A 13,538-nucleotide genomic window follows, 5' to 3' on the forward strand; every position below is an offset into this window, starting at 1 on the left:
CCCCTGGGCACGGTTGGGAGGCATCCTACATGACTGTGACCCAGCACTTACAGCCTGCAATGCACACACACACACCCCCGCCTCCCTCCCCCACAGCGGTGAGCAACTCTGGATGGAGCTGGAGGGTCGTTAGCAAAGGTCTTCAAGAAAGGGAGGTGGAAGATGACTTGTGTTTGCATTAAAAGGGAGAAAATAAGGACCCACATATGTGTACATGCTTGTATAGAAACTGTGAAAGAAGCTGCAACCAGCAGCACGCTGAGGGTAGGTGGGTGCTGGCTTTGGGGACAGTGATGGGACACAGACATTTTACTGTATGTTTACATGCGCATTTGAACCATGTGTAAACATTCCAAATTTAAAATAAAACACAGAAATATTCATTAAAAAAAAAAAGAAGAAGATAGCCAGAACGGGAGGTGGGTAAGGCTCTCTTTGAGGAGGGCCTGAGCTGTGAGTCCTTCTCTGTGGGCCCCTCAAGGCTGACCCTTTCCCGGAACTCCCACGCTGCAGGCCCTGGACACCTGCCCATCTCCTCCCTGCTGCTTTCCCCACGGGCTCCTGGCCTCCTGCATCTTCACCCGGGGTGCCCTGGCCTGGCCACCTCACCTCGGCTTAGATTGGGCCAGGGGCCTGGGGTGGCCTCGCTTGGGGAAGGACTGCCCGGTGCCCCGCCTCGAGCCCAGGCCGGCTTGGGTTCCATGGCCCAGGGCAGTGGGTGAACTTGGTTCTACCCATAGCACAAGCACGAGTGTGATTGGATCAGAGACGGTGAGAACTTAAAGGGTTCTGTCAAGCTCTTCACCGAATGATGAGGAGCCCGTGCTCTGGAGGGCCAGGTGACTTGCCCACAGTCACACACAAGCTATTGTTTATACAGAGACAGAGTTTGCTGGGATAAATCACCCCAACCCACTTCGGAGAGTTTCTATTCCTGTAGATGCCTGAAAGCCCCAGCCTGCCAGGCCTGTAGAAACAGCCTGTGCCTCAGCCTTTCGTGGGATCTCCTAGTCCCTCCTGGGCAGGGAGCGGAATCTGCCAGGCTGCATTTCAGCCCAGACTTTTCTGAATGTCTGGAATCTGCACGGCTTCCTTGCTGAGAGCCACTTGGGGCCCATGGGAGAGTCTTGGCTCTTCCCGCCCTGGAGATGGGCCGCCCCCGGGGAAATCTCTGCTCACAGGGCCCTTGGGAGTGATACAGCCCAAGGCTGACCCAAACCCCTGTGGAGGCCAGGCGCAGAGAAGCTAGGACCAAGGAGCAACATCACGGGCATGCCCTGCTGACCGTCCCCGAGGACATGCAGGCAGGGGCTGAGGTCTCCTAGGCTGGACCTTCCCAACCCACAAGTCCTGAAATATGAAGGTGTCCAGCACCACCTTCTTTTCTGTGGGCAGTAGCTCTGAATCGTAAACCCCAGAAGCACTAGAAGCCGTGAAAGCCCTTTTCAGATGCTGGCTGTCCCTGTGTGATGCCAAGCTCAGAACGTCTGCTGCGTGAGATGGTTCCTCCTCTTCCAAAGGCTTCTCACGCCTCGGCTCAGGCAGTGTGCCCCTTGACATTTTTTTGGGAAGCTGAGTGAGTGTGCAGACCCTCTGAGAGGGCACAAGAGCCTAGAGCCTCTTCCTGGCAACATGCCCGCCACCCCAGGCCACATTCTAGCTGCACTTAGAGAGGAGGGACCCCCACGGAGCCCCTCTCCTGACTCGAGAGAAGAAGCCCCTTGGCCATTCAAGGCAGCTGTGGAGCTGCTTGAAGAGCATCTGGTCCCACCCCCCGCATTTCACAGATGAGGAAGCTGAGCCCCAGAGAGGGAAGTGACTCTCGCCAGAGCAGGCTGGTGGCCAAGCTGGGAGGAGAAATGACATCTCACACCTCAATCAGCTGCACTGGACCCCCTACAGGTAATAGCCCCTGGGCCGCTCAGAAAACCCGACACACAGAACCACACACTGACCTTGCTCTCTGGGACTGCGGGCGACTTTCCTGAGGTCAACCGAGCCTTTGGGTCCTGGGCTCTGTCCACACCTGCCCCGATTTGGCGGGCCTTCCCAGACGGCAGGGGTAGTGGCAGCCCCTGGCAGCCTCCGTGACAGCGGCAGCGGCAGTGGAGGTCTGGTTTGTCCCTGATTGCAGGTGACATTTTCTACGAACCCTCAACTTCCTCCTGATTTGACTCAGGTTTGCAGCATCTCGACTGAGTGGGGAAACCTCACTGTAGGCAGTGCAGGAGCCTTCCCCTTGGGAGCTCAGCTTGCGTGCCACCACCCTCCAGGGTGCCTGCTGCCCTGGAATCTGGCCAGGAGAGCACAAAAAGCTCAAGATTACAAACTCCAGGAGTCACCTTGCAGCCCCTGAGTGAGGTGCTCGTGGCAGGCTAGAGCCATGCTTGGGATTCCAGGCCAGCCACTTGCCAGCTGTGTAACTGCCCTGGCCTCAGTGTACCTCTCTGGGGAATGGGAGCATTAATAGTTTCTTCCTCATGGGGCTCTGGAGAGCAGTAAGTGATGGAAGTGATGGAAGATCTAGAGGAGTCTAGATCTTTCTTAAGAGTGGAGGTGGAGAACGGGAAGTCAGGAAATGTCTGCAGGACTGGCCTGGGCTGGGCTTTGCGCTCTCGGGGCGGTGGAGCTGGGGCAGAGGTGTGCACAGTGCAGCTCAGGGCTCCGTGGAAGGCTTGGTGCTCTCAGGTCTGGCCGGCTGTCTCAGCTCCACAGGGAATGCCTGTTACCCTGGAGCTGCCCCAGACCAGGTCGTTAATTCAGTCCCTCTTTCATTTAATAAGTCCTTTTTGACGGACTGTTATATCACCTTTCTGAGGTGGTATAAGGGCACAGGAGGCATGGTCCTTGTCCCGGAGTTGCCTGAGGATGGCAGGACACTCACCCTAATGGCACACAGATGCTGTTAACAGCCCCACCTGGCCACAGCAGGGAAATCATACCAGATGATGGGGTGGATCAGGGAAGGGGATTGGAGGAAGGGATGGGGTTTTTAGGAGGGCAGGTGAGTCTGAGGGTATCAGACTCTGTTGGGTGGTGCCAGGCACTGAAAGGAGTGAGGAAGGGGGTGCTGGGAGTTCCTGGATATACCGGGTGCTCTTGCTGATGACGCCGGTGGGGATGGGGTGAGGGAAAGACGGAGAGATGCAGAATGTGAGTTCCAGTGAGGCCCCTCACTACGTGTTTGATCTTGGGTAGACTCTTTAACTTCTGTGAGCCTCACTGTCTTCATCTGTAAAGTGGGCATAATTATAACAGCATCCCAGCATCCCAGGAATGTACCAAGTTCTCTCCTTAGAGCACTTAGCACAGAGGGGCCATATCTCAAGTCCGTGAGCTGGCCCCTGCACTCCCCCAGCCTCACTTCACCCCCACCAAGCTCAGGGTACAGCTACAGCAAAATTCGGGACTCCTGGAGATTCTGTCTATGTGCTCCATCCCTCCGTGTCCTGTTCTTTCTTAATCGTGCCCCAGAAGCCCAGCTCACACTGCGGTACTAGTAACAGATAACTGCATCCAAGTAAACGTTTATATTCTAATTGTGGCATTCACCACTCCCCCCCCCCCCCCGCCCCGAGGAGATTGGGATTTCAGGCAAGGAACTTGGTCCTGGGGAATGTTTCTCTTCAAACGACGTCCCTCAGGCTGTACCAACTCTGCTCAGCCCCAGGCTGGGACTCCCATCTCTGAGTTGGCTCACACCACAGTGCTCCCTGAGGATGAGGCATTCGGCAGCACAAGAGAAGCATCTTCTTAGCCTGCAAACCACCTAAGGTTGCATTTTTCCTGTTGCTGGTGTTTTCTGGAAAATCCAGGACTTCCCAGGAAGGAAGGCTGGCTTGGTCTGAGCCACAGCTGTGTTTAGATGCCCCCGCTGTACACACACGGGATCAGGGCTGCCCCGAGTGGGATGCTGGGTCCTTGAAGATGTGGGCAGACTGGGCCCTGACAGCTGCAAGAATCACAGCCCAGAATGGGGCCGAGTTGGCAGTAAGAGAGCCCCTTGGTGAGGCCACAGGCTCCAGGACCCCAGGGCTGGGCAGTGCTGTTTGGATGAGAGAACGCAGATAGAGGCCCCACAGCCAGAGAGAGCCAGGAGCAGAACAGGGGCCTCTGGACTCCCAGCCCAGTCCTTTATCCTGTACGAGATGTTTTCTCTCCTCTTCACTAAACATTAGGAAATGATATATTGACAGAATATTCTATTTCAGGGTTTAAAAAGAAAACCTCTCATATATGTGAATTTTCTTGACAACATTCTGAATAAACAGATATTCTGCCTTTGCTTGCATACCTCTGGGGACAGAGAGCTCATTACATGCCCGTTTGGTCTGCTCTCCGACTTCTGGTAGCAAGATAGATCTGCTTTTTACAGCATGTGGAAACCGTTTCTTTTGTGGCCCTGTGGAGTCATATAGTGGAGCTTGTCTTGAGCCTTGGAGATGCTGATATGTCTATTCTTTTATAGATTATGAACAACCTTAGTCCTTCCTTTATGTTCCCAGTCCCCCCACATGCAGCCCCTGCAGACAGACAGCCTCTGGTGCCTGGGTGATCAGAGCAGTGCAAGGGCCACTTGTCACAGGTCCGCCATGCTCCTCTTCTAGATTTTCCGAGTGTAGCCGGGGTTTACCTCGTTTCTCACTGTCTTCCTGTTTATGAGACTACTTAGGAATTATTTTCCTTTCAGCGGTGACTGCATCTGTGTTTTATATATAAATATTTGTTCCTTTCCAATATTTCAGTAATGTACTTCTGATTTTATCTTTGACAGATTACTTAAGAGACTGCTTAAGAGAATGCATAAAAATGCTTATTATATATTATTACTATCATGGTGCTGCAGCAAATAGCTGTGTTTTCTTATTTGCTGCAGCAAATGGATCTGAGAACAGAAGAGTGGAATTGCCATTGCCTTGGAGTCCTTGGCTGGGCCCAGGAATGGGATGAATTTGTTGAAAGACACTTGTCCTCTCCCCAAGAGAGCGAATTCCCTTGATTTATGACTTAGTCCTGACTAATCTGCTACTTCTGCCTTATTCATTGGGCTGTAAACAGCTCTGTCTACTTGATCTATGATATTCTAAGAGGGGAACATTAAGGTCTCTATGTACAATTATATTTCTATTTCTACTTTGTCTTGCATTTCTGCTTGTTCCCATCATGGACTTCTTCGCTATGCTCACTGGAACATAAATTTTATGTATTAATTGTTTATTATAACATTTACCTTGTGGGGTTTCTGTGTTACTCTCTCAGTTCTTTTTACTAAAAAAAATTACTTTGTCATATTTCCTTCTTTCCTAGTGTTCTGTGTGCCTGATAATCCATAGATTATCTTATCATTTTACTCTATCTATGCCTTTTTGTTTTTTTGTGTGTTTCTTATTGGCACAAGATGATTGAGTTTTAATATTTTATCGGCTTCCCCCTTTGATAAGAAGTATTATAGTTAATATAATTGTTAGGGAGTATTATAATTTTTATTATAATTGTTACATTTGTCTAAACCTCCATGGGGTTGCCTGTCTGCTTTCTATATTGAGACATTGCAGTTTTTTTTTTCACTTTCAGTGTCTACTGTGACTTTTCTCTTCCTTTGTCCCTTTAAAATAGACAAGACAATTTAACCTAAATACCCACGTTAGAACATAGTTGAATTTTAATGTCTACATTTCTTTCTATTAATAATCTCTGAACTTTGGGAGAACTGTGTTTAAACGTCTTCCTTCCCCTTCACCCACTCTCTGGCACTCAACGTTCATCTGGCATTTTGAGCCTCTTTCATATTCTTCTTTCCTCCTTATGCACAATTTTCATGATGTGATGGCTGACCTGCGGACAGAGGAAACTGCTTTTTATCGGGTATCGGGTTCTTGTGGCTGTTCTCCGGTCGCTTAGGTGGCACCTGCTTCCTCACTTGTCCAATTCTCTGTCCCTTCAGGCTTTGTTCCCAAGTCCCTCTGACACTCCATGTTGAAATCTTTGACCTGGCAAGATTTATGCCTCATCAGCTGAGCATCTGTTAGTTCAATGCATTCCTTTAAATTCTGTGTAAACCTCCCTTCCGCTCCCACCTTGCCTCAAGCACACACCCAGATGTTGCTTCTTTTAAAGGAAAGTCAAAAGCTGTTCTTATTTTTCTTCTTTTTCCCCAGCATTTAATACATTAAACAAATTTTCAATTGTTTTCGTATTATCATTAGAAAAATACACACACACACAAAAGAGTGAGATAAAGATAAAAGATTTAAAAATCACCCCCCATCTAACTGTTAGAATGCAACCAATGTTTGGCATTTGGAAACTTTTTCTAGGTTTTTTTCCCTTCTGCGTGGGTTTTTAAAATCATACGTGAAATCATTCTGAATGTATAATTCTGTAGTTTGTGGGTTTCTTATTTAATGTAGTCAGTATAAACATAACATAGGCAGACAAAAATTTTCCATTGAGTAGATTTACTGTAGTGAAATTAAGCTCTTGTTGACATTTAAATGCGTGTGTGTATTTTTTGCTATCAGAAAAAAATATTAAAGTGAACATATTTCTGTACTCATTTTTTTCCTTCTTTTGCATAATTTACTTAAGGTAAAATTTTAGAATCTCTGAATGAAAGACTAATAAGATTTCTAGGGCTTGTAATATTAGTTATCAACGTCCCAAAGTTGGGTACTTATGTGTATACTCACCAGTATATTGGTGACTGTTTCACGGAACCCTTGCCAGCTTCTTTGATTATATAAGCAAAAATTTTATTTCTTTGTAAATCTTATGGGAATTATTTGTGTCCTTTGCCTGTTTATCTACTGTGGGTCTTGATATTACACATTTTAAAATATTCTTCATAGAGAAGGAACATCATTTAACCTATTTGTTGTACTTCCTTTCCTCCAGTATATTATTTGATGTTAAACTTTTTTTTTTAATTAATTTATTTATTTTTCGCTGTGTTGGGTCTTCATTTCTGTGCGAGGGCTTTCTCTAGTTGTGGTGAGCGGGGGCCACTCTTCATCGCGGTGCGCGGGGCTCTCACTGTCGTGGCCTCTCTTGTTGCGGAGCACAAGCTCCAGACGTGCAGGCTCAGTAGTTGTGGCTCACAGGTCTAGTTGCTCCGCGGCATGTGGGATCCTCCCAGACTAGGGCTCGAACCCGTGTCCCCTGCATTGGCAGGCAGGTTCTCAACCACTGCACCACCAGGGAGGCCCTGTTAAACTTTTTAACAAAAAGAAATTTTCTAATTTTGTGCAGTCAAACCTGTCCTGTCTGTTTTCTGATTCTTTTGCTTTTCAGCCATTCTAAGTTGACAAAGAGCTTTTCTTTCCCTCCACTGGCTTTTATAAATTGATCTCTAATTTTTCATCTAGTTTTTCTATGGTTTGATTTTTTTGAAATTTAATTTATTAATGAATTTGGAATTTCTTTTGCTACTTGGTGTGAGATGAGGATTTAAAAGTTGGTTTTTACCCCCGAATTTTTCACTGATAGTCTCAACATCATTTATTGACTAAGATTTTCATTTGCATTATTGATTCAGGGGAATACCTCATTTCTTCTTCTGGGTTCTGTTAATTGTCTAGCACATTATTTGGAACTTCTGGGTGTTGGCAAGTGTCCAATTTCAACAAGAATGCCTCTTTTTTTTTTTAACCATTAAATGAAAAGTTGGCTATTAAAGTGAACAAGTTACTCTTTATCAGGTGTTGTAAGAAGTATCCTATTCCTTCATTTAAATGACTTTTGTGGAAAAACTATCATACAATGAGATGGCTTTTCGTTTTTGCCGTGATGACGTAACGCACAGTATCAACAAATTTCCTGACATTGAAAAGGCCTAACATTTCTATGGTAAATCTGACTTGGTAAAACGATGATTTATAATTTTAATATACTGAGTTCTATTTGGTAATATTGTAACTCAGATGTTTGCATCTATATTCATACATGCATTTGAGCGATTGTTTTTCTCTTTTGTGCTACATTTGTCAAGTTTTGGTATTTGGGTAAATTAGTTTCATAACAGAAATTCATTATTATTGTCTTATGTTCTGAAATTGTTTACAGAGTATGAGAATCATCTCGACCTTGAAACTTAAAATATGTTAGAGCCAAAAAAATTATGTTAGAAACTGCTTATTCTTTGATAACATTCTCAGTTTCATTCATGGTTGTTGGTCTAATCAATACTACTTGTGTTAACTCTTATTAATTGTAGTAAATTATGTTTTGCCCCTAAATCTTCAACTACTTCAAGGTTTTTAAATGGATTAGCACACAGGTAATAAGGTCATTTCTTCTCATTTTTTCTCTCTTCTCTATCTAAGCTTACATTGCCTTCTTATTTATAGTTAGGATTGAATCCTTTTTCTCGATCACAGTTATTAGAAGTATTTGTATTGTTTAGTTTACTCTTTACCCCCTCCCCCTGCCAAAGAACCAGCTTTTAAATTTATTGATTCTGGTATTTTCCTCCTTTCTAATTCATCTATTTCTGCTTTTATCTTTATAAAAATTTTCCTTATTTCTCTATTACTTTTTTGTTCTTTTTTTTTCTAAATGCTCAAGTTGACTGTTTCATTCATTTATTTAGTTTCTTTTTTAAAAAAACAAGTATTCAAGCTGTTAGAGGTATGTGTTTAACTCTGAGAATAGTTCTGGCTGCATCTTGTGAATTTTTTGTTTAAAACAACCAATCCAGGGCTTCCCTGGTTGTGCAGTGGTTAAGAATCTGCCTGCCAATGCAGGGAACACGGGTTCGAGCGCTGGTCCAGGAAGATCCCACATGCCACGGAGCAACTAAACCTGGGCGCCACAACTACTGAGCCTGTGTGCCAAAACTACTGAAGCCTGTGCACCTAGAGCCCGTGCTCCGCAACAAGAGAAGCCACTGCAATGAGAAGCCCGCACACCGCAACGAAGAGCAGCCCCTGCTCACCACAACCAGAGAAAGCCCGCACGCCGCAACAAGACCCAACGCAGCCATAAATAAATAAATAAACAAACAAACCAATCCAGAAAGTTCTTGTCATTCTTGATTATGTCCCATACATTTTGTTTTATAGTCCTGACTTTGCTTATTTTTAAAAAGCCAATTTTTTTATTTCCTAGGTTTCTGTGTATTGTGGTCAGAGTACATAGCCCACATCATTTGTTTTTCTTTCTTTTTTAAAGTTTTTTTTGATGTGGACCACTTTTAAAGTCTTTGTTGAATTTGTTACAATACTGCTTCTGTTTTATGTTTTGGTTTTTTGGCCGCTGGGCATGTGGGATCTTAGCTCCCCGACCGGGGATTGAACCTGCACCCTCTGCATTGGAAAGTGAAGTCTTAACCACTGGACCACCAGGGAAGTCCCCAATTTCTGCTTTTCTTTTAATGGAAGGTTTTGTTTTTACTAGGCAGGTAATTCATCTTGACAACTGTTTCTTGGATACTTGAGAAAAATGTGGATTGCCTATTTATTTAAAATCAAATCTAAGAGCTATTAATTAAATTATATTCATTATACTATTTATATAATTACATATCCTAATTTATACTTTGCCAACTCGATCTGTTCAAATCTATAGTATATTAAAATCTGACACTACCGTATCTTTGCCAATGGCTCTTGAATTTTAACAATCATACTTTATGTACTTTTATACAACAACCTTCAGTGCATAAGATTACTATATTTGCCTTTATGATCTTTCTTTCATTAATATAAAATAAACTTTTTAATCCTGATATGTAGTTTTATTGTTAATTCTACAGTGCTAGGTATGAATATTGCCGCTCTGACTTTCCTTTTGTTTATATTTGTCCTCTATCTCATCGTGGGATTTTTACTTTGAATATTTCTCTGTCATTAAGTAAGTGTGTCCTTTATAAGCAACAAAGAGTTGAATTTTATTTTGTAATTGAACTGAAAATGTTGGTTAATTTAAAATTTTTGAAGTTTTCATATTTATTGCTGTGATTTCTATGCTTAGGTACTTTTTCCCATTCTATTTACTTCTTTGCTATTTTGTCTGATTTCTTTGTTTCCTTTTATCTTTTTTAGTGATTTTTTTTTTTGTGGTACGCAGGCCTCTCACTGTTGTGGCCTCTCCTGTTGCGGAGCACAGGCTCCGGACGTGCAGGCTCAGTGGCCATGGCTCACGGGCCCAGCCGCTCCACGGCATGTGGGATCTTCCCGGACTGGGGCACGAACCCGTGTCCCCTGCATCGGCAGGCGGACTCTCAACCACTGCACCACCAGGGAAGCCCCTTCTCACCATTTTTGAAATTTATCTTGTCGGTTCCAAACTATTCTAGCTATTTTTTGAGATATTCTTGTTGGATAGTTCGGCCTATTTTGTTGGGAGGGGGCAGCCTGCCAGCTTGCATTTAATTTATTCCAGGCATCCTAGTGTTGGGGCAGTTGCCCCTGGGGCTTATGCTGCACAGCTTCAGGAGGTGCCATTCACACAGACCACAGGAGTCCGGAGCTTTGGATATGAGTAAATACATTTTCCTAGATCTCTCATGACATAAACCTCTAAGAAAAGTTAGCACATAGGAAAATGTAGAATTTTTGGAAAGCCACCAAATCAAATAATGTATATTACATATTTACTATATATAGTGCTCAATGGATGAGAGATAAATGTGTTTTTTTGTTTTGTTTTTCGCTAGCAGAGGGGGGTTGGGAATGGCATTCTCTATAGGGTCTTAAAAGTACTCAGCTCCTTCCTTCCCAAGGGCTTGTGACTTCCCTCTCTCTGCTCGCTTCCAGCTTCCATCTGCAGCCACAGCTGCAGCCTTGATCCTCTTGTCCCTGAGGCCAGCTCTAATTTTCTACCTGTCCAAAGGCCTTTCTTTGCCTTGAGGAGACCTCAAGCCCTTACTTCATTCCCTCTGGGAACGTTTTTTCTTCCATGTTTCTCCAATTTCTGTCTGGTTTTCTCCTCGGAGAACAAGAGGCTATAGCAGCTTCAGGCTTTATCCTCCCAACTCCAAATCCCAAAGAAAAGGCCCCATCCCCCTTCCTAGAAACCCAAACAAGAGTTTCGTTGCTCTTCATCGCCTCTGGGTCAATTGTTCATCCCTGGACCTATAAATGGACCAATGACAGTGTCCAGGGGAATGTGATGCACTGATTGCCACCAGCCCTACATTCGGGGGTGGGGTGAGCTCTGTCCAACCTCCTGGGTGGGGGTGGGGTGGAGCACAGGGGCAACATGTAAAGAGGAGCTGGGTCCTGAAAACCGCATCTGAAGCTGTACCATCTGCAGCTCAGGTCAGCCCTGCCCTAGTTTTCATGTTTCCAGTTCTGAGAATTTCACTCTTTGATAAAACCAGTTTGGGTCAGGGCTTATGTTGTTGTTACTACTTTCAACAGAAAGACTTCTGATTGGAAAAAAAGGGACAGATGTTTGTGCACAATTCTGTTTTTATTAAAGATGAAGGCACACACACGTGTGTGTGTGTACAGAAAGAGTCTGGAATTATATATACTTTATATATATATATACCCATACATACATATATATATATATATATATATATATATATATATATACACACACACACATACATATACATAAAGTAATGGTGGTTCTATCTGGGCAACAGATTTCGAGGTAATTTTTCTTCCTGTGTTTTCTGATCGTTATTCAAAGAGCATAGATTTCTGTGTGAGAAAGGGGTCATGTTTACGGCTCTTGACAAAGTCGTTTGAACCCATCAGTTCTAGAGAGTAAGAGGACCTTCATCTCATCTACTGTTGACATTGTAGGAAGGAACATGAGCCAGCTAAGGCAGAGTGAGAACTGCTCCTTCCATGATGTGGATGTGCTGATGAAAACCGTGCAGCTGGCTGTCCACATCCCTACCTTCCTCCTCGGTCTGCTCCTCAATTTGCTCGCCATCCGAGGCTTCAGCTCCTTCCTGAAGAAGAAGTGGCCCTGCTACGCTGCCACCTCCATCTACATGATCAACCTGGCAGTCTTCGACCTGCTGCTGGTGCTCTCGCTCCCATTCAAGATGGCCCTGTCTCGCGTGAAGGCTCCCCATCTCCCCTTCTGTACCCTAGTGGAGTGCCTCTACTTCATCAGCATGTATGGGAGCATCTTCACTGTCTGCTTCATCAGCCTGGACAGATTCTTGGCCATCCGGTACCCGCTCCTGGTCAGCCACCTCCGGTCCCCCGGGAAGACCTTTGGGATCTGCTGCACCATCTGGGTCCTGGTGTGGGTGGGGAGCACCCCTATCTATAGCTTCCATGGGAAAGTGGAAAATTACACGTGCTTCCACAACATGTCTGATGGCACCTGGAGTGCCAAGGTCTTCTTCCCTATTGAGGTCTTCGGCTTCCTTCTTCCCTTGATCATCATGGGTTTCTGCTCCTCCAGGAGCATTTGCATTCTGGTCGCCCGTCGGGACCACACTCAGGACTGGGTCCAGCAGAAGGCCTGTATCTGGACTATCGCGGCCAGTCTGGCTGTCTTTGTGGTCTCCTTTCTCCCAGTCCACCTGAGTTTCCTCTTGCAGTTCCTGGTGAGGAATGGCTTTATCGTGCAGTGCACAGCCAAGCAGAACATCATCTTGTTCCTGCAATTGTCCATGTGTTTCTCCAATATCAACTGCTGCCTGGATGTTTTCTGCTACTACTTTGTCATCAAAGAATTCCGCATGGACATGATGGCCCGCCAGACTTCCAAGGTCCAGCTTGTCCTCCAGGGTACCATGACCACCATGGCTAAGGGAAGAAAGCCGTGCTTGGAGGAAGGAAACCTCAGTCTGAATTCCATAGCAGATACCTCTTCCTAGGGCTCTGATACGGTGGGCTGACACATGGCATATTTACTGGTGTGCCCTCCCTCTGATGCTCACTTGAATGCCATCTTTGCTCACTGTGGCCCCAAACCCTTTCCCCAGCACCCAGACAACTTGATATAAACCACTCAGTGTCTGGGGAGCTCTGAAGAACCTAAGACCCAGGTGAACTCTTGATTTCTAAGCCTAAAAAGCATGAGGTGGAAGAATTGAGAAAGAGAATGAGACCATCTGAATAAGGCTGTTTCCCAGCTCTCCTCTGTCCTTCTGTTAGGCTAGAAGATTCTGGAAAGGAAGAGAGAGAGGAGTTAGGAGAGAGAATCAAGAGGGTTGGCATGGAGGAGAGATGGAGTGGGAGGGATGGACCGAGCTCCTTTTTTGGTTTGGGGATCCTGGCATGGAGCAGTTGTACTTTCTGGTCTCTTCTGGAGCTCTGTTGGCCCATGACCTCACAGAGATGCCAGCAGAATGGGGGACTGGGGAGAGCAAGTATGTGCAGAGAGCCCCGAGTTTTCTATGGGCCTTGGAAAGGCCTGGAAGGCCAGCCAAACCTTCCTGTGCCCAGGACAAAGCTGCAGAGGGACTGTGGCGGGCTGGTGTGGACCAGGCTTTGTGATGCCGTGGACACTTTGTGAAAATAGTGGGGACAGAGTGGAAAGGCACTGGTGACACCTGAGAGCCACGAGGGGGCAGGATATACCTGGGAAAGGTAGGAGACAGTCCAAGGGCCGGAATTGGTCAG

The 13,538-nt window shown here is 45.6% G+C and overlaps 1 protein-coding gene across 1 annotated transcript; it reads left to right on the forward strand.

Moving 5' to 3' along the window:
* Positions 1-1,787: 1,787 nt before the first annotated feature.
* GPR55 (G protein-coupled receptor 55) lies at positions 1,788-12,790 on the forward strand (the record flags this gene model as incomplete). The annotated part of the gene is made up of 2 exons (XM_082630816.1): positions 1,788-1,902; positions 11,757-12,790. The coding sequence occupies 2 exons, from the start codon at positions 1,788-1,790 to the stop codon at positions 12,788-12,790; spliced, it is 1,149 nt and encodes a 382-aa protein (XP_082486942.1).
* Positions 12,791-13,538: the final 748 nt, after the last annotated feature.

Source organism: Mesoplodon mirus (assembly GCF_964341445.2).
Source record: "Mesoplodon mirus genome assembly, chromosome: 8".
Classification (NCBI taxonomy): domain Eukaryota; kingdom Metazoa; phylum Chordata; class Mammalia; order Artiodactyla; family Ziphiidae; genus Mesoplodon; species Mesoplodon mirus.